Below are 18,970 nucleotides of genomic sequence, written 5' to 3' on the forward strand. Positions count from 1 at the left end.
TTGGGTAAAGTTATTTCTTGAAGTGACAAAAATTACATTCGGGTCCCTCTGGACTGGATGGTACAGAAGCCGTCCAGTTTCAGTCTGTGGGCACTGGTGACAAATCCAACAGCTTTTAGTTTAGCTCCTTCTGCTACGAGTTTACTTAGTTTCCCTTGGGAGTTCCAATCTCAAGGTGCCCTAGTGTGTCTGTAGCCTGAGATGTTCCTAGAACCTCTATGACAATAAACAATATCAGGAAAGTGTTCACACTAAGATCTTAAGGGATAAAACATGGTACCCGGCCTCTGGAGCCTGGTGAGCAGGGCCAAGAGGATTGAAAACCATCCATTTTCACCATGTATTAGCAATGAGCGGCTGCATGTCTTACTGAGCAGTCATAGGGGAAATGGGTTAAGCTCTCAAAGGCAGCAAAGCTGCACAGCAGTTAGCACAGTGTGGACTGAAATCACTGTAGTTCAGTTCTGAGCGTCCTGCCCACTGGGGTTTTACTTTTCTGCATGTCCCTGGAACAGAAGTCTCAGACCAGAGAGTGGCTCACGGGTGTGCTTGTTGTCATCTGTTGCTTGGAGCACCTGGTCTCTTGAGTGCCGGTGACCTTTCCACTCCAGAGTCGGAGATCGAAGGCACCACTCCTTTTCGTTTTACAGGGGAATGCATGGCCAACAGCACTAGGTGGGTCCCCGTGCTTATTGGGTGTGCTTAATCCCGGAGTGACCCACTTTTCCAAGTTTGGAGGTACACCCAGTGCCAGGTTGGTCGGGTGAACCCTGATTTCAGTAGGTAGGTGAAGGGGAAAGTCCCAAGGATTGTGTTGGAGATTAATTGGAGGCTTAATTATTAATTATTATTATAAATTATGATAAATTATTAATGCTATTAATTATATATTTAATGGGCAGAGAAACCTCTGGGCTTGGTGGTGAGGAGGAGTGAGAGACCTTAGGAAAGAGCTTCCCGTAAGTTGTTTTGAATGGGCCTGATTTTGGTTTACCCTTTGGGGCAGCTCTTACCTTGGTGGGAGCTATCAGTAATAATTTTAAACAGTTTTGCTGTGTTTCTGGACACAACTTCACTGGATCTTTCCCAAGGGGTTCTTTTAGTTTCCCCTGACTTTCTAGAGGACTGAGGTCTCCAGGCACAGAGTACAGCCTCCATTTGATGTCCAAAGCTCTGGCTACTCCAGAAATAACCTTTGAGATGAAAGCCGACCCATTATCGCTTATTTGTCTGACAGTAGACACACTGGTTTGCTATTCTTTTAATAACCTTTCTCATCCCCGGAATGTCGGTAATCTTTGCTAAAGCTTACATAGGCATAAAGCTTCTTGGCCGTAAGGAGTTGGATCACGTGCACTCTTAGGACCCCACCCCCACCCCATACAGTTTGCCAGGTGCCCGGACTTTCCCACTGCTCTTTTGTCAGCCAGTCTCTGATTATCAGGGACTACAGGGAGCCCATTTTTGCTGCCTCTTTTGTTTCATCACAGGAGTAGGTTGGGATGGACTGATCAAGTGGCAAGGGAGGGATTAACGGCCTCAGCAAATTCTCCCCTGACCTAGGCCTTTCCATGCCTGTGTCAGCCAAACAACCTCCCTGTATCACTTCTGAATTTCCTTCCTGGTGGCCCTTACCTTTGGTGGCTTGTGCCCTGCTTCTAACAGCCTGTTTGGATTTCTTTGTATCTGATTTCTTTATTTCCAGCATTTAAGAACCCTCTTTCTTTCCATATGGCTCCATGAGCGTCAGTTACAGAGAAGGTGTATTTAGAATCAGTGTGAATAGGTAGCACTCGATCTTGACCCAATTCTAAAGCTCTGCTTAGCACAATCACGTCTGCCCGGGGCCAGCCTCTGAGCCTCCACGAGAGTGTTGAGGGACACAACCACACAACATGCCTGTCCTGCCCATTCTCTATGAAACCGCCACCGTCTACAAACCAGCCTTCCTGGGCACTGGACAGAGCTCCACTTTGGAGATCTCTGGGACTAGGGCATACTTGATCCTTTACTTCTGGGCGACTGTGGGGTGTACGTGGATGAAGATCAGGAAGTAGGGTGGCTGGGTTGGAAGTGTGACCTGGTTTCAGCTGTCACCGAGGGGGGCTTCTAGCAGCATGGCCATCGCAGTAGTCTCCGTTAGGACAACCCCAGAGGCCTCTCGGCTTCCAAGAGACCAGAGGCCGGGTGTGGGGTCCAGACTAATAGGCTGACTTGTTTTTCTCTGCCTCTTTGATCAAAAGGCATGTGGCCGCCACAGCCCTCAGGCAGGGAGTCCGACCGCTGGCCACCACGTCCAGCTGTTTAGAGAAATAATACTGTTCTCTCCAGGTGCCCCAGCATTTGGGTTAACACCCCCATAGCCACTTCTTGTTACCACTTCTTCTTATTACCCTTCTGAAAGAGGGGCTTTAAGTCTAGTGAAATCTTGATCCCAGGCTTTATCCCGCTCAGACAGGTTGGTCTCATGTCCCTGAAGCTGACCATAAAGGCGTTTCACGGTTAGCCCAAAGTTAGGAACACAGATGGGCAAAACCCAGCCATTCCCCAAATCCCACAACATTGCTTGCGGGTTCTTGGTGGAGCTGCCGGACATACTGCTTTTTCTCTCTTGAGGAAAACCTTGTTGCCACCCGCTCCGCCGCCTTAGAAATAATGAGCCCCAAGCATTTTATAGTTTCTTTAGAAATTTGAGCTTTTTCTTTTGATACCTTATACCCCTTGCTAAACAGGACATTTAACATGAATATACTTATTTTTGTCAGAATATCTTGAGTGAGGCTGGCTATTGGAATACATCCATGCATGGTCTGAGAGCTCTCTTCTAGAGTTAACTCGTTTAAAGCTTGTTCTAGGATTTTTACAGAGATAGTGGGGGAATTTTTTTAAATCCCCGAGATAAACCAGTCCAGCAGTATTGTTTTCTTGGGGGTGGGGGGCGAGGTCTTCCCACTCAAAGCAAATAATTCTTGGGATTCAGAATCTAGTGGGAAGTAGAAAAAGGCCTTCTTTAAATCTAACACAGTGTAATATGCATTATCACTTGGCAAATTGGCCGATAGGGTATATAGATCAGGTATTGCAGGATATAAGTCTTGAATAGACTCATCAACAGCTTGGAGACCTTGAACAAATCTGTTCCTTGGTCCCTGGCTTTCTTTCTTTCTTTCTTTCTTTTTTTAAGATTTTATTTATTTATTTTTCAGAAAGAGAGAGAGAGAAAGCACACAAGCAGGCAGAGAGGCAGGCAGAGGCGGAGAGAAAAGCAGGCTCCCTGCTGAGTAAGGAGCCCAATGCAGGACTCAATCCCAGGACCCTGGGATCGTGACCTGAGCCGAAGGCAGCGGCTTAACTCACTGAGCCACCCAGGCGTCCCTGGTTCCTGGCTTTTTAACAGGTAAACTGCGGTATTGCGTGGGGATCTACATGGCCTAATCAACGTTTGCTTTGAGAATCTATTACCCAGAACTTCCCTTGTATAGCTTCTGGCTTTGACGGGTGTTGCCTTACCCCTGGCCAATGATCGATCTGTCTTCTTTTATTTTTCAAGATTTTATTTATTTATATAAAAGAAAGAGAGAGAAAGAGCACAAGCAGTGGAAAAGGCAGAGGGAGAAGCAAGTTCCCTGCTGAGCAGGGAGCCCTATGTGGGACTTGATCCCAGGACTTTGGGATCCTGACCTGAGCTGAAGGCAGATGCTCAACTGACTGAACCACCCAGGTGCCCAATCAATCTGTTTCAATTCCATCATCACGAGTGTGGCACTGTGGGCACATCTCACTCATCCTTGTGCCCAGACCTCTGGGTTAACCTGGCTTAAAACAGTCTGTGCAGTCTTCTCTCCTGCAGACGCTAGCAGACCACGTGGTAGAGCTGTGGCTTTAGCTCCCTGGGACCTGGACACTTGGATCTCTCTCCTGTCCTGCTCCTAACTGAGTAAGGCTCTCAATTAGGATAAAATGTCTCCTCCTAAAAGAGGAATAGGACGTTCTGGTGCATAAAGAAAAGAGTGTTTGAGTCATCTTGACCCTATGCTGCTGGTCAGAGTCTTCAGAAATCTTTCAGTTTCTCCTCCTCCCGAGACTCCTTTTATACTACATTTTGTGTTAGAAAAGCTACTCTTTTGGGTGCTCAACACAGAGAAACTGGCTCCAGTATTGGGCAAAAATTCAACCCACTCTCCTCCCCACTGAGAGGGTCACTCAGGGCTCCTCATGGGAAGGGAGGATCTGGTTATTTGAAGCTGGCCAGGGAGCCCCATGGCCCCGTCTCCTCCCATCTTTACTGAGCGGCAGCTGGGGTGATTCCGTTTTGCCCATCCTCCTTTTGGGGGTGGAGTGAGCACTTCTGTCTCCATTGCCCTTCCTATTTACAGGAGGCCCCCTGACCGTAACCCAACTCTGTCAGCCGCCTCTTGATCCCACGGGTAGGGCGCAGGTTGGCAGAGGGACCGGGGACAGTCACCCACAATGTCTTCCTTCCTGACCCTGGGTTACCTCAAGTGGCCTGGAGCACCACCGTCAGAAGGCAGCTCACTTTTCAGCTTTCTGGACCGCTCTCCCGCTAACTCCCCCCACCCCGCCCGCATCCGCATTGAACACCCCAAAGGCTGCTTCTGCTAGCTGAGCGGAGTCAGTTTTGGGACCTATGGTCAGTTTTTAAAGTTTTCTACAGATTTCTGGAGTGCTTTTGAGATATGAAATAGGTATTAAGGACCACTTTGGCTACCTTGTGCCTTGAGGGCCCAATTTGTAGGTTATCTCAGACTAATTCTGGAGCCTGAGAAGGCTGGTGGGTTTGCATTTTTTCCCTGGTGAATCTCCCTCAGTTTGGATGATTTATAGGTCTACCCACTTCTTGCATATATTTCAAAAGCAGGCTCCAGAAAAGCCATATAAATCCTCTCTCCCATCTAAGGAGTCAGGATCCCACTGGGGGACAACTCCTGGCACTCCCTCTTCACTCTCTCTGGGACCACGACCCAGGCCGATAGTCCCTTTCAGCCCCTTCTCTGGCTTTTGTCACTCCCACAGACTGTTCTTCTGGCTTTAGGAGGATGGTTAGTAAAGCTTGGATGTCCGCCCAGACGGGGCTGTGCATAGAAAATATGCAGCCAATTCATGAATTCAACTAGATGAGCTCGTAGTCCCCAGGTGTGTCTTCCAGTCGCACAGGTGTGATGTTGAAAAGAGGACATTAATGAGACGCCTGTGACCATTAGGAACCTGTCCAAATGGAATATTCTGGAAGTGGGTCCTTAATCTAGTAGTCCTATCTAGTAAGGGAGGAGATATCAGGACCTGCTTGGGGGGGGCAGTTAATGGGAAACCAGGGGTTGGCACTAACGGGGTTGGCAGAACTAGGTGTCACTAAGGATCTGGGTACCAGGGAAATGAGGCAGAGGTTTATTACGACTTCATGGCTGACTTGGAAATGTAGAAGGGATTTGAGGCTAACTGTTTCTAGCTTTTATGTCCTCTGACTTAAAGAACTAGTTCTTCATCAGATTTAATATGGGAAGTATTTTTGAGGTTTTAGGTTCCACCTTAATCTTACAAATTTTACATTTCCTTTGTAAACCTTCATTTCAATATAGTGGCATAAAGCATTGAACCTAAAGGCTCCCTTCCCATTTTCTTACCTTTCTACAAAATACTTTTAATTGCAATGTGTTATTGAAATTTAAAGTTCCATTCCCTGGTCATTTTTCTCAGTCCTCTACAGTATGTTGTGGTCAGGCTATGTTGCAAAAGGAGATCACTTGCTTTTAAGTCCAGGGGGAGTATCCAAACACCTTCCAGTCCTGGAGGCTACAGTCCACAGTCTTTCCCTCAGAATGGAACTTGTCCCACGTTCTGGGAATTTTCCTTAGAGTCTCCCTCTAACCTACAAAGGTAACTTACAGTGAGTAGTGGTGATGCGAATGCCACGCCATCTTGCTCACAGAATATTTAAGACTCCAGTGGCTTGTCCTTAAGAGAAAAGCTAGAGAAAGAAAGGTGCCCCAGTGGCTTCTTAAAAGATGTTGGGAGACTGCCAAGAAGTCTGAGATTTCTATCTTATCAGTTAGTAAAAAGGGAAATACACCAGAGAACAGGGGACCTCTACTTACAGATTGCCGGTAAAGAAAGAGAAAGGAAGGACAAGGTACACAAAGGCCAAGCCCCAGGGGAGTGAGCCAGTCAGCAATGGTCTATTGACTAAAAGCATATGACACAGATATTAGGTCAGCCAGGGCAAAGATGTCTGGAAATCTCCCAGACTCTAAGCCCCGGATATCAGAACATAGTATCCAGGGTCCTTGACAAAGGGACCAACCAAATTTAGCCTGTGGACTGGTCTTTAAAGAAAAGCTCTGGTTTCACCAGGCTGGAACGTCCAAGCCTCTTGAAGAGCCAGGTGATACCAGCTTCCTGTCTTTCCCGATTTACCCAGACTTTGTGAGGTGATTCTAATTTACCCAGCTTATGCCAGCAGAGATCATTTTGAATAAACACACTCAGTGTGGCCACTGGATTTCAGGGGCGGTCCCAACATTGGTGGCAGTTATAAGCACCGAGGAGGGATAGCCCCTTGAGGAATCCAAGCCCGGCCCGTCCCCAGGAGCTTGAATGGGTTAGCCCAGGGCGAGATGCCACTGTCCTCTGCTCTGTGCATCAGAAACCAGGGAACTAGAGGGCAGAACCACCGAAGGACAAGAATCCATCTGGGTCATCAGACTTTGTTACTGGCCCCATGTGGGTCAGCCCCAAGGTGAGTTATAGAGAGAGACTACACTAGCTGGAGATGCCTTATGAAGTCTTCTTTATTTGCAGCAAATAAAGAGAACATGGAGAATCTCCAAAGTCGTGACTCCCCAGACAGGAGCAAGCAGCCTCCTTCTTTCCTTTCTTTTAACGTGATCTTTTAAAATTCCAGTATAATTAACGTACAGTGCTATATTCGTTCCCGGTGTATAATGTAGCGTTTCAGCAATCGCACACATCACTCAGTGTGCATCAGGATAAGTGTATTCTTAATCCCCTTCACCTACGTTACCCCTCCCCCCAACCTACCTCCCCTTGGGTAACCAGCAGTGTGTTCTCTAGGGTTAGGAGTCTGCTTTTCGGTTTGTCTCTTTTTTGATTCGTTTTCCTCTTTAAATTCCACATGTGAGTGAGACCATACGGTATTTATATTTCTCTGCCTGACCCATTTCACTTAGCATTATACCCTCTAGATCCATCTCTGTTGTTGCAGATGGTAAGATTTCATTCTTTTTTACAGCTGAATAATACTCCATTGTGTGCATACGCCACATCTGAATCCCTTCATCTGTGGATGGACACTTGGGTTGCTTCTGTGTCATGGCTATGGTGAATAATGCTGCAATAACAGATAGAGTGGTGCCTATATCTTTTAGACTTAGTATTTTTATTTTCTCTATGTAAATATCCAGTAGTGAGATGACTGGGTCATATGATAATTTTATTTTTAATTTTCTGAGGAACTGAAATATCCATACTGTTTTCCACAGCGGGTACACCAGTTTGCATTCCCACCAATAGAGCAGGAGAGCTCCTTTTTCTCCACAATCTTAGCAACACTTGTTTCTCGCGCCTTTGATTTTAGCCCTTCTGACAAATGTGAGGTGGTATCTCATTGTGGTTTTGATTTGCATTTACCTGATGGCGAGTGACGTTGAGCACTTTTTCATGTGTCTGTTGGCCATTTGGATGTCTTCTCTGGAGAAATGTCTGTTCATGTCTTTTGCCCATTTAAAAATTGGATTATTTGTTTTGGGGCTGTTGAGTTGTATAAGTTCTTTATAGATTTTGGATACTAATCTTTTATCAGATATGTCATTTGCAAATATCTTCTCCCATTCAATAGGTTGTCGTTTTGTTTTGTTGATGGTGTCCTTCACTGTGCAAAAGCTTTTTGTTTTGGTATAGCCCCAATCATTTAATTTTACTTGCCAAAGGAGACATACTTAGAAAAATATTTCTATGGCTGGTGTCAAAGACATTACTGCTTTTGTTTTCTTCTAGGAATTTTATGATGTCAGGTCTCACATTTAGGTCTTTAATCCATTTGGGGTTTATTTTTGTGTATGGTATAATAAGAAAGTGGTCCAGTGTCATTGTTTTGCATGTAACTGTCCAGTTTTCCCAACATCACTTTTTGAAGAAACTGTCTTTTCCCCATTGTATATTCTTACTTCCTTTGTTGAATATTAACTGACCATATAACCTGGTTTTATTTCTGGGCTCTCTATTCTGTTCCATTGATCTCTGTGTCTGTTTTGGGCCCGTGTCATACTGTTTTGATTGCTACAACTTTGTACTGTATCTTGAAATCTGGAATTGTGATTCTCCAGCTTTGCTCTTCTTTTTCAGAATTGCTTTGGCTCTTCAGGGATTTTTGTGGTTCCATACAAATTTTAGGATTTTTTGTTCTAGTTCTATGAAAAATGCTGTTGGCATTTTGACAGCAATTGCATTAAATTTGTAGATAAGCAGAATCCTCTCATTGGGGTCTGGGATGAATATTCCGGGGGAGTTGCTCCTCATCACACGTCATGGGCAGACATAGAGTTGCACACGCATACTCAGAAAACATGCCTATACATACAGTGCATGTTACGCTCACGAGGCTTATGCTCCCCCAGGGCAGGTATTTTTAAAACTGTGGTGAATCCGAGTTAACCGTTGGGCGCTTTATGAATCATCTGCCCAGGCCTGCCCTGGGGGCGGGGCGCAGAAGGGATCCTACTCAAAACGTTTCTTTTCCTGTTCCAACAATTCTTTAGCTAGTTTCTAAAAGACACAATTGATAGCTAGGCAGAAGCTTTGAAGATTTTTCTGAGTTGTGGGGTTCACTGGGGACAAAATCACCTGGGCCCTGAAGAATCTTCTCTCCTTGTGTCCAAAGCCTCACAGAAGGGTTTTGGGACATTTTTTCTAGAATTTCTGTGCTTCACCTTCCCCAAGCAAAGTGCCTCCAGCCTTTTTCTTTATTTGTAGACCTCCAGGGACCACTATCTTCCCTTCCTCCACCTTCTCCCACTTTGTCTCTTCTGCTGTTATGGACTCCTTTCTCATTACCTTGTACCCAAGCAAACTCTCCACAAATATAAGCAGAGGCGAACAGATATTTGAGCTCATCCTTGAAGCAATAACTAGGAACTCACCAGGTGGAAAAGGCGAAGAAGGACATTTCAGACAAAAGGAATAACAGAGCAGAGAAAGAGCAGGGAGGGCGTTCTTGGAAGAATCACAAATAATTAAGCTCTGGGAACCTCTTGTTTTTATTCAAACCCTGCCACGATGTTATCTCCCCTGTGAAGTGTTCCCTGACAACCCCAACTCTCCCAGCCCCTGATGCTCACTTCTTTGCCCCACAGAGCACGGCATTTATTGAGCTAGAAAGTGTGCTATGTGCTAGGGATAGAGAGAATAAGCACAATCCCTATTCTCAAGATTCTGGAAAAGAGAGGAAAACCATTTCATAATAACAACAAAAAGAAAGAAGGATTTGGTACTGAGTGTACCCAGTACCAGGCAGTGCAGAGGTCAGCCCAGCCTAGCTCAGGGGCTAGCTCACTGCACCAAAACTACTCCCTTACCTACCGGGCTCCTCTTCCACATAGTAAGCCCAGAAGACCAACATTTTCTATTCACATTTCCAATCTTTAGCCCCATAAAAGGAATCTAATACATATCGTCTGAATGCCATGATTTTTAAGGCTTCATTCACTGAGTTACCATAGAACTAAGCAAATAGTAGAAGAATGTCTTGTTAAATGCATAATTGCGATCAATTTTTTAAAAAGGAGATTTCAAGGAATATGCTAGGCAGAGAGGCAACAGTTCCTGGGGAGTCCTCGGGCCCCAGGGTACTCCCAAACTCCTTACAAATACTCATTGAATGAGTCATCTGTACCTACAACGTGCCAAATATTGTTCCAGAGTGATCACAACAATGAAAAACACACAAAAATCTTTGCTCTCATAGACCTTATATTCTAGTGGAAGGGAGAGAGAAATTTTTTAAAAATGAAAATTACAAAGTATGCTAAATGGTAAGCATTATGGAGAAAATAAATTCAAGGGCAGCTGAATGTATAAGGGTGGGAATGCAAGCTGGTGCAGCCGCTCTGGAAAAACAGCATGGAGGTTCCTCGAAAATGTTAAAAATAGAGCTACCCTACAAACCAGCAATTCCACTACTGGGCATTTACCCCTAAACATAGTGATTCGAAGGGACACAGCACCCCAATGTTTCTAGCAGCAATGTCCACAATAGTCAAAGTATGGAAAGAGCCCAGATGTCCTTTGACAGATGAATGGATAAAGAAGATGTGATATATATGTGCAGTGGAATGTTACTCAGCCATCAAAAACAATGACATCTTGCCATTTGCAGTGATATGGATAGAACTAGAAGGTATTATCCTAAGGGAAATAAGTCACTTAGAGAAAGACAAATACCACATGATTTCACTCATATGTGGAATTTAAGAAACAAAGCAGATGAATATAGCAGGAAGAAAGGAGAAATAAAATCAGATGAAAACAGAGTGGGTGACAAAACATTAGAGAGTTAACTCTGAGAAACAAACTGAGGGTCACTGGAGGGCAGGTGGGTGGGGGGAATAGGCGTTAAGAAAGGGGCACTCGATGTTATGAGCATTGGGTGTTATATGCAGTCTATGAATCATAAATTCTACCCCTGAAACCAATGATACAGTGTATGGTAATGAAACTGAATTTAAATATCAAGAAAGGGCAGCTGGTGATGAGGGAAGAGTGGTCCTCTTTGGAAGGGAATGTGTGCATTAAATACCTTTTTGAGGTGAAAAAGTGAGCCCCATGCACCCCTGGGGGGAGGGCTTCCAGACGGGGGGAACTGCACATGTGTGAGCCCTAGTCTATTCAAGGATAGCCAGGCCCGTAGAGTTGGAGCAAAGTGAACCAGTCTGGGGAGAGGGATAGGAAGTTAGTTCGGAGAGATAAAAATGAGCAAATTATTTTGGTCCTTGTAGGCCATTGTAACTCTTTTGGTTTGATTTTGTTGTTGTTGTTGTTCTAACATTTTTAACTGAAATATAGCACACAGTGACTCCTTCCATAGTTTGGCTATTATGGACGTTGCTGCTATAAACACTGGGGTGCAGCTACCCCTTCTGATCACTATGTTTGTATCCTTTGGGTAAATATCTACTGCTGGGTCATAGGGTAGCTCTATTTTCAACTTTCTGAGGACCCTCCATACTATTTTCCAGAGTGGCCGCACCAGCTTGTGTTCCCACCAACAGTGTAGGAGGGTTCCCCTTTCTCCGCATCCTCGCCAACACCTGTCGTTTCCTGACTGGTTAATTTTAGCCTTTCAGACTGGTGTGAGGTGGTATCTCACTGTGCTTTTGATTTGCATTTCCCTGATGGCAAGTCACGTTGAGTATTTTTTCATGTGTCTGTTGGCCATTTGGATGTCTTCTTTGGAGAAATGTCTATTCACATCTTCTGCCCATTTCTTGACTAGATTATTTGGTTTTTTGGGGGGTGTTGAGTTTGTTAAGTTCTTTATAGATCTTGGATACTAGCCCTTTATCAGATAAGACACTTGCAAATATCTTTTCTCATTCTGTGGGATGCCTTTTAGTTTTATCAACTGTTTCCTTTGCCGGGCAACTATCTTGATGAAGTCCTAGTAGTTCATTTTTGCTTTCATTTCCCTTGCCTTTGGAGACGTGTCTACTAAAAAGCTGCTGCAGCTGAGGTCAAAGAGGTTGCTGCCTATGTTCTCCTCTAGGATTTTGATGGATTCTTGTCTCACATTTAGGTCTTTCGTTCATTTTGAGTTTATTTTTGTGTGTGGTGTGAAAAAATGGTCCAATTTCATTCTCCTACAAGATACCCATCAACAGATGAGTGGATAAATATGTGAGTATAGATATATATGTATATCTCACAACGGAATATTACTCAGCCTTCCAAAACGATGAATTCTTGCCATTTGCAATGACGTGGATAGAACTAGAGGATATTATGTTAAGGGAAATAAGTCAATCAGAGAAAAACGATTATATGACTTCACGCATATGTGGAATTTAAGAAACAAAGCAGAGGGACACAGGGGAAGGGAACGAAAAATAAAATAAGACAAAATCAGAGAGGGAGACAAACCATAAGAAACCCTTAACTCTAGGAAACAAACTGAGGGTTGCTGAGGGGAGGTGGGGGAGGTGCTGGGGTAACTGGGTGATGGGCATTAAGGAGGGCACTTGATGTAATGAGCATTGAGTCTTAAATGCAGCTGGTGAATCACGATACCTCTGAAACTAGTAAGACATTATGTGTTAATTAATTGAATTTAGATTTAAAAAAAAATTAAAAGAAATATAACACACTGTGAGAAAACTATACAAATCCTAAGTGTGAACTCAATGAAATGTCATAAAATGAATAAATCTGTGTACGAAGTCACAGGTCAAGAAATAGAACGTTAGCAGCAGCCCAGAATTCCCTGTCTACGCTCCCTTCTACCTGCTTTCTCCTTCCTCCTCAAAGGGGACCACTGTCCTGACTTCTAGCAGCAGATTTGTTTTGCCCGGTTTTAAACTTTCAATAAATGGAATCAATAATAAAAATAAAAGCAAAATAAATCTTTGCTCGAGATTTTGCTTGTGATACTCACCCATGTGGTTACTAGAGGGTAGAAGGGCTAAGACAACTGACACGAGCACATTGAGCTCCTGACGGGAAAGATGTGGTGAAGAGGGGGCCGTGTGTCTGCGCCCAGCTTCCACAGGACGGTCCGGGAAGGAGAGAGGAAGCGAGAGCTCACCCAGAGGCTGAGTGTCAGGATCGCAAGAGCTAGCTCCTCCTTGCTCAGATCTTCTCCTGAAAAGGAAGAGATCTAGAGAGGCTTGGGTCATGGTTGTAGTTAATTCTTCACTGATTCACTCAAATATTTCCAGATCCTACTTCATGTCGGGCACAGTGCTGAGATACAAGGATAATTCAGGCATGGTCAGTTAGACAAATGAGTTAGTTGGACGACAAAATGGTGTGGGGAGGACTTAGTATTCGCAAAGCATGCTAAGGAAGCATCTTTAAGAATCGTTGTGACTATTTCACCTTTTTTGCTCAAACATTAATGGCTCTGAGATAAGCACATGAGAATATGGCCTTTATCTCTTCCTTTGAAATTATATTTATTACTTTTTTTAAAAAATGGTTTATTTATTTATTTTAGCTTGTGTGTGTGTGTATGTGTGTGTGGGTTTGTGTGTGTATGTATGAATGTGTGTGAGCAGTGGGAGAGCCAGAAGCAGAGGGAGAGAATCTTCAAGCAGACCGCCCCAAGTACACGGAGCCCGATGTGGGGTTCGATCGCCACACCCTAAGATCATGACCTGAGCCAAAATCAACAGTCAGACACTTGACCAACTGAACCACCCAGGAGCTTCTTATATATATTACTTTGATCTTTATCAGTTTTATCTCCTCAATTACACTATAATCTTTTTGAGACTAGAAAAGGTATCTTCTGGTATCATAAAAAGAGCACAAAGTCGTGCAGTCAGAATAGTTAGGTTTGAATTCTGACTCATATTCTTTATCTGGACAACTCACTGGGGAAATGAGTTAAACTCTTCATGCCTCAGTTCCTTTATCTATAAATGGGGATAGTAATATCCATCCGACCTGCCTCCCAGAATTGTACCAGCATCAAAGGAAATAATGGATAAGAAGAGCTGTAAATTCTCATGATCAGTCCTCTAAGCCCCACAAACATACTACGTTGAGCAGAGTAGGTAATCGGTAAGGGTTGAGCTTTTGTTAAACGTCATCAGCAAAGACTGGTGGTTTCTAGAGCCCATGCCAGGGCGTAGATGAAGTTCCGTGTCCCCGTCCACCTCATGCCCAGAGAACTGAGAAGCTGGAGTCAGATATCGTGGTCATGACCCAGGAGTGACCGGCTCGTGTGGGAGGGTGGAGCGGGCCAGAACCATCTGGGCCAACTGCCCATGATCCACACATTTTGTTGGGGGTAGAACCTCTGTGATTGTCCGTTTCAGCACTTCTCCTAACCCCTGTCTGTCTACCTCCCATCTCTGGTCTTGGGTATCAGAAGGCTCTCGCAGATGGGTAGAGTTAGGGGAAAGGGTGTGGGGAGCGGGGGTAGGCCGAGGGGGATGGTCATAGCCGTTTCCCTTCTGTGCTTACAGGGAACACAGCTTCGCAAGACAGCTCGAAGCCCCTGACAGTGAATGGGGTCTTGGGGGAGGCGGTAACTCTTTCCCTGAAGCCTCCTGTGCCGACGGGTATTCAGTCCACCACCTGGCTTCACAATGGAAACTCCATCGCCTTCATATTGCCGAAAGCTGCCTCGGATCTGAACTTCTTCGTGACAGATCCAGAATGGAAAGATCGACTGCAGCTGGCAGAGAACTACTCCCTACGACTCAGCAACCTGACTGGGGCAGACGCAGGACGTTACTGTGCCCAGATGACCATTCAGACCTCTAAAGAGTTCTCCTGTTACACTCTGCAGGTCTTCAGTGAGTCAAAGCGTGGGGTTTAATTGTGTATGGGCTGAAAGATACTACGGAGGTCAGATCCTATGTGACCACAGGGACGCACTGTAGCCTAGTGGTAAAAGGCATGGCTTTGTGGTCAAACTGAGGTCTGGCAGAAAAGCAAGCCCACCAGTTCGTGGCAGAGTGGAGAACTCCTGGCTTCAGATGCCATCACTCTCGCTCACACCGTAAAACAGTTCCTCTTGACCAGCACGTCTCCGGAAGTAGCAGAAGTGAAGTCACTATGACTCTCTTATTTTGTGCATTACTTGTATCTCTAGTATATTCTTCACAACAGCGCCATGAGGCAGGTGCCACCCTTAGGCCTGAGGCCTCGAGTCAGTGCCAGCAACCTGCCGGCAGTCATGGAGACAGTGCCTGACATGATGCCTCCCTTTACACGAAGGCCGCTCTGACCCCGCAGAGTTATCAGTGTAGAGAATAGTGCCCTATAAAGATGAGGGGATAATAAGAAAGATATTTTCTATCAAGGTTGTTTAACTTTTTTTTTTTTAAGATTTTTATTTATTTATTTATTAGTCAGAGAGAGAAAGAGCACAAGCGGTGGGAGCAGAAGGCAGAGGGAGAAGCAGACTCTCCACTTAGCAAGGAACCCGATGTGGGACTTGATCCCAGAATGCTTTGATCATGACCTGAGCTGAAGGGAGATGCTTAATCAACTGAGCCACTCAGGCATCTCAAGGTTATTTAATTTCTAACAATATTTCCCCCAGATGGCTCAGGTCCTCAAATAAAGTTATAAAAACTATGAGACAACTTATGAATCAGATTGGGGTGGGGGAAAACCTCCTTTTGGCAATCAATGCTGTTCAGAGATGTCATGAATGGCTTTAAGACAGTAACTTGGTGGGGATGTTGTACAGGAGATCCAAGCATTCAGTTGGCAACTTTAAAGGCCACCAAGATTATATAATTCTTATCTCCTCCAGAATCCATGGTATCTAAAATTCACCCAGAGTCCTTTGTGTTAAGATATGGAATCCAAAAAAAGCACTTTAGTTAAAATAAAATGTCACCACAAATAGGTTACAGGTGAACCTTTAGAATCCCCCAAATGGATTTACCATTTTAGATTGGTCAAAGTCGTGTCCCTAAAAGAATAGGACGCAGAACATGTAAATATGACGAAAAAGAGAGATTGTCTAGAAAGGTCTGCAAGAGGAATTCCAACCAAAGGGGCAAAATCACTCTGGGACAGTGTACTAGTTTTTTGAGGCTGCCAAAACAAAACGCCACAAATCTGGTGGCTTAAAACAACAGAAATTTTATTCTCTCACAATTCCAGAGGCCTTACATGCAAAATCAAGGTGTGGGCAGGGCCACACCTTCCCTCTGGAGGCCCTAGAGGGCAATCCATTCTTTGCTTCTTCCAGCTTCTGGGTGTTGTTGGCATTCCTTGGTGTTTGTTGGTCTGTGACAGCATCACGCCAGTCTCTGCATCCTCCTTTCCCTGTGTGATCTCCTCTTCTGTCTCAAATATCTCTGTTTTCCACTTACAAGGACCCTTGTCATTGGATTTAGGGCCCCTCCAGATAATCCAGAATCATCTCCTCATCTCACTTAATTACATCTGCAAAGACCCTTTTCCAAAGAAGATTTTGGGAATTAGGACAGGGGGATATCTTTGGCCAAGGGATAGGGAAGGGAGGGTGTCATCATTCAACCCACTACAAGCAGAATCACTCAGGGTGACCAGGATCATCAAGGCAGAGCTAGGACCCTGGAGAGAAGAGAGACATCCAGTTAAAAATCTGAGAATAGACCCCATATTGAGCTCCACTATACTTGTTGAGACAATGTTCTTCTGCCATTCTTCAGAAGACCAAGCGTGACTTCCTCTGCAATAACCATACTCCCCACGTTCAATGTCAATCCTTTCTCAGAGCCTCTTGGCATCAGGAGTGCCAGGGAACAGGGGTGATTTCTAAATGGGGTGATCATAACAGGCCTCTGAGTAAATAGCTTTTGAGCCAAGACCTGTTGGAGGTGAAAAAGTGAGCCATGTAGATGTTTGGATGAAGAGCCATCTAGCATAGGCATTCCCTGTGCCCAGCATGCTCAAAGAACACTAAGGAGGGCCAACACCAAGGAGCAGAGCGAGGGGAGAGTAACAGGAAACAAGATCACTAAAGAAATAGGGGCCATGTCTGCGAAGACTCTGAGAACCATCACAGATACTTTGCCTTCTACTCTGTGAGGCTGAGGACCATCAGAGCATTTTGAAGAGCAGTAATATGATTTGGCTTACTTGTTTAATGTATCCCTTTGACTGCTCTCTTAAGAATAGGCTCCAGGGGACAGCAGTAGAAGCCAACTACCAATTAGGCCACTGTGACAAGCCAAGCAAGAGTTGCCGGTGCTTTGCGCCAGGGTGGTAGCCGTGGAGGTAAGGAGAAGAGGCTGGACTCTGGATATATTTAGGAGGTAAAGCCACAAGGATGTCCTGATATGGTATCAGAGGAAGGGGTGAATCAGCTCCGGGGTTTTTGGCAACTGAAAAGGTGATTACCAACAAGGGTGCTGAAGGCTACGGACTGAGCAGGCTTGGGAGAGAAAAACCGGAATGCTTTTGAGCATGCTGGGTTTGAGACACACATTATATCCAAGTGGAAATGCCATGTGGACAATTTTATATTCATTAATTGGAAAAAGGTAACAAGATAGATTGAGGTCAGCCGCGGACACAAGTTGAGGGAAATGTGGCATTCATGCCACGTATTTGCCATTGCTGTGCTAGGCACAGTCTCAATTAATCCTCATAATTCCCTAAGGAGTTGGTATTATTGCCCAGTTTTACAGATAAGGAAACCGAGGTTCGGAGAGATTAAAAACGTATCCGTGGTCGTGTAACCAGTAAGCGACAAAGCCATGAGTCTAACCTAGGTCTTCCTAACTCCAAATCCGACACTTGCCATTACACAAAATCTCCTTCCTCTAGAAGTATGTCCCACCTCCTGCTCCATTAACAAAGCTTGGAGCATCCTTCAATCTCTTCCTACCAGATCCGGTGGGGGCAGGGGGCTCATTAAGTTCTCCTCTGGGTCACCATTACCCTCCGGCCAAGTCCATGTCGGTGCTTTTCTGTACTTTCCCATTTCCCTGTTGATTCACAGCTACTGACATGTTAATAGCCAATATTTTCTGGCCTCTGCTCTCAGAAATTTCCACAGCAGATGTTCTCTCACGTGTCTGAATGTACTTCTTGCTCCCTAGAGTTGCTCGCTCGTTCAGTTTCACTCCTTTCCCTGGTTTCTCGATTCTCAACATTTCCCTTTGTGACTTGCTGGTGTTCCACACCAGAGTCTCTGCCATCGTGGGAGCCAGCACCGATACAATGAGTCCGGGATTCCTGCAGATTTGTGAGAAATACAGTTCCACAAGGACGTTAAGCTTTTATTTCCCATCCCAACTGGGGAAGGGAATTGTGATGGTTGAGGAAACAGGGTTCTTGAGTCTGGTCTCCTGGCTTCTGCCCTGGCTCAAGTACAGTCAACCCTCAGCAGAATTCCCAAATGTCTTTACATGAGGCTATGTGCAAGGCTAGAAAGGACTCCAGGAATAAACTGGGCCCAGAAAGTAAATCAAGCAGCCCAAATCATCTAACTAGTTGGTGGCTGCCCTGGTGTGTCTCTTCCCGCTTCTCCCTCTAGCTGCTCTGTCTCGTGTGGAAGCCCTTCATCATTTGGTCACCCCAGACCTTGGTGTCATCAATTAAGCAATAGAAGCCGACTGACTTACAGAGTACACAGACCATAACTTGGAGTGTTGAGTGGAATGCAGAATCATTCCGTGGCGGGAAGGATATTTTTCACAGAAGGCTGAAGCAAGCCATTTGTTCTTAGTTCGGGTCTTCTCTCTGCTCGCAGGACGGCTGAGGAACGTACAAACTGCCAGTCACACTTGGCTGTCTGAGACTGGGACCTGTGAGATCCACCTGACCTGCTTTGTGGAGAACTCAAAGGACACCTTCGTAAGGTGGCAGGTTGTAGGAAACACATCTGTAAATGAAGCAAACCTCTCCATCTCCTGGGACTCCAGGAATTCCGGGGAACAGGAGTTCACCTGCATAGCTGAGAATCCTGTCAGCAACATATCCCTCTCTGTCTCCACACAGAGACTCTGCGAAGGTAACAGTCTGTCTCCGGTGCCTCTGGGAGCTTTGAGCAGCTGTGGGGTGGGGTGTGTCCCCCCTGCCCAAGGTGAGTCCCCAGAACAGTGGCCCAGTGGGAGGCAGCCAACACTGCTGGGAGAGTTCAGACAATCCTGCCGCTCTGTGCCTCTCACCACCTCCAGAGGCCTCGCCTTCCTCCCTCCCGCCCCCAGCCCCACCTCCAGCTCTCTCAAAGCCCAGGAGCAAGGTCCTGGGGAGTCAGAACTGCTCC

The 18,970-nt window shown here is 45.4% G+C and overlaps 1 protein-coding gene and 1 long non-coding RNA gene across 7 annotated transcripts in view; one reads left to right on the forward strand and one right to left on the reverse strand.

Annotated features, from left to right (window-relative positions):
- Positions 1 to 18,970, forward strand: part of SLAMF6 (SLAM family member 6) — a 33,070-nt gene that overhangs the window by 9,024 nt on the left and 5,076 nt on the right. For all 6 annotated transcript variants that reach the window (XM_032318681.1, XM_032318683.1, XM_032318682.1 and 3 more), the window contains exons 2-3: positions 14,217 to 14,549; positions 18,455 to 18,715. In XM_032318681.1, coding sequence (XP_032174572.1) covers positions 14,217 to 14,549; positions 18,455 to 18,715 — 594 coding nt within the window. The remainder of the gene's footprint in view (positions 1 to 14,216; positions 14,550 to 18,454; positions 18,716 to 18,970) is intronic.
- LOC116576464 lies at positions 15,833 to 18,461 on the reverse strand. The gene is made up of 2 exons (XR_004280170.1): positions 18,327 to 18,461; positions 15,833 to 17,937 (listed from the first exon to the last, which is right to left on the reverse strand). It is a non-coding gene; the product is annotated as an uncharacterized LOC116576464 (long non-coding RNA).

The sequence above is a fragment of the Mustela erminea genome, chromosome 17 (genome assembly GCF_009829155.1).
Source record: "Mustela erminea isolate mMusErm1 chromosome 17, mMusErm1.Pri, whole genome shotgun sequence".
In the NCBI taxonomy this organism is placed as follows: Eukaryota; Metazoa; Chordata; class Mammalia; order Carnivora; family Mustelidae; genus Mustela; species Mustela erminea.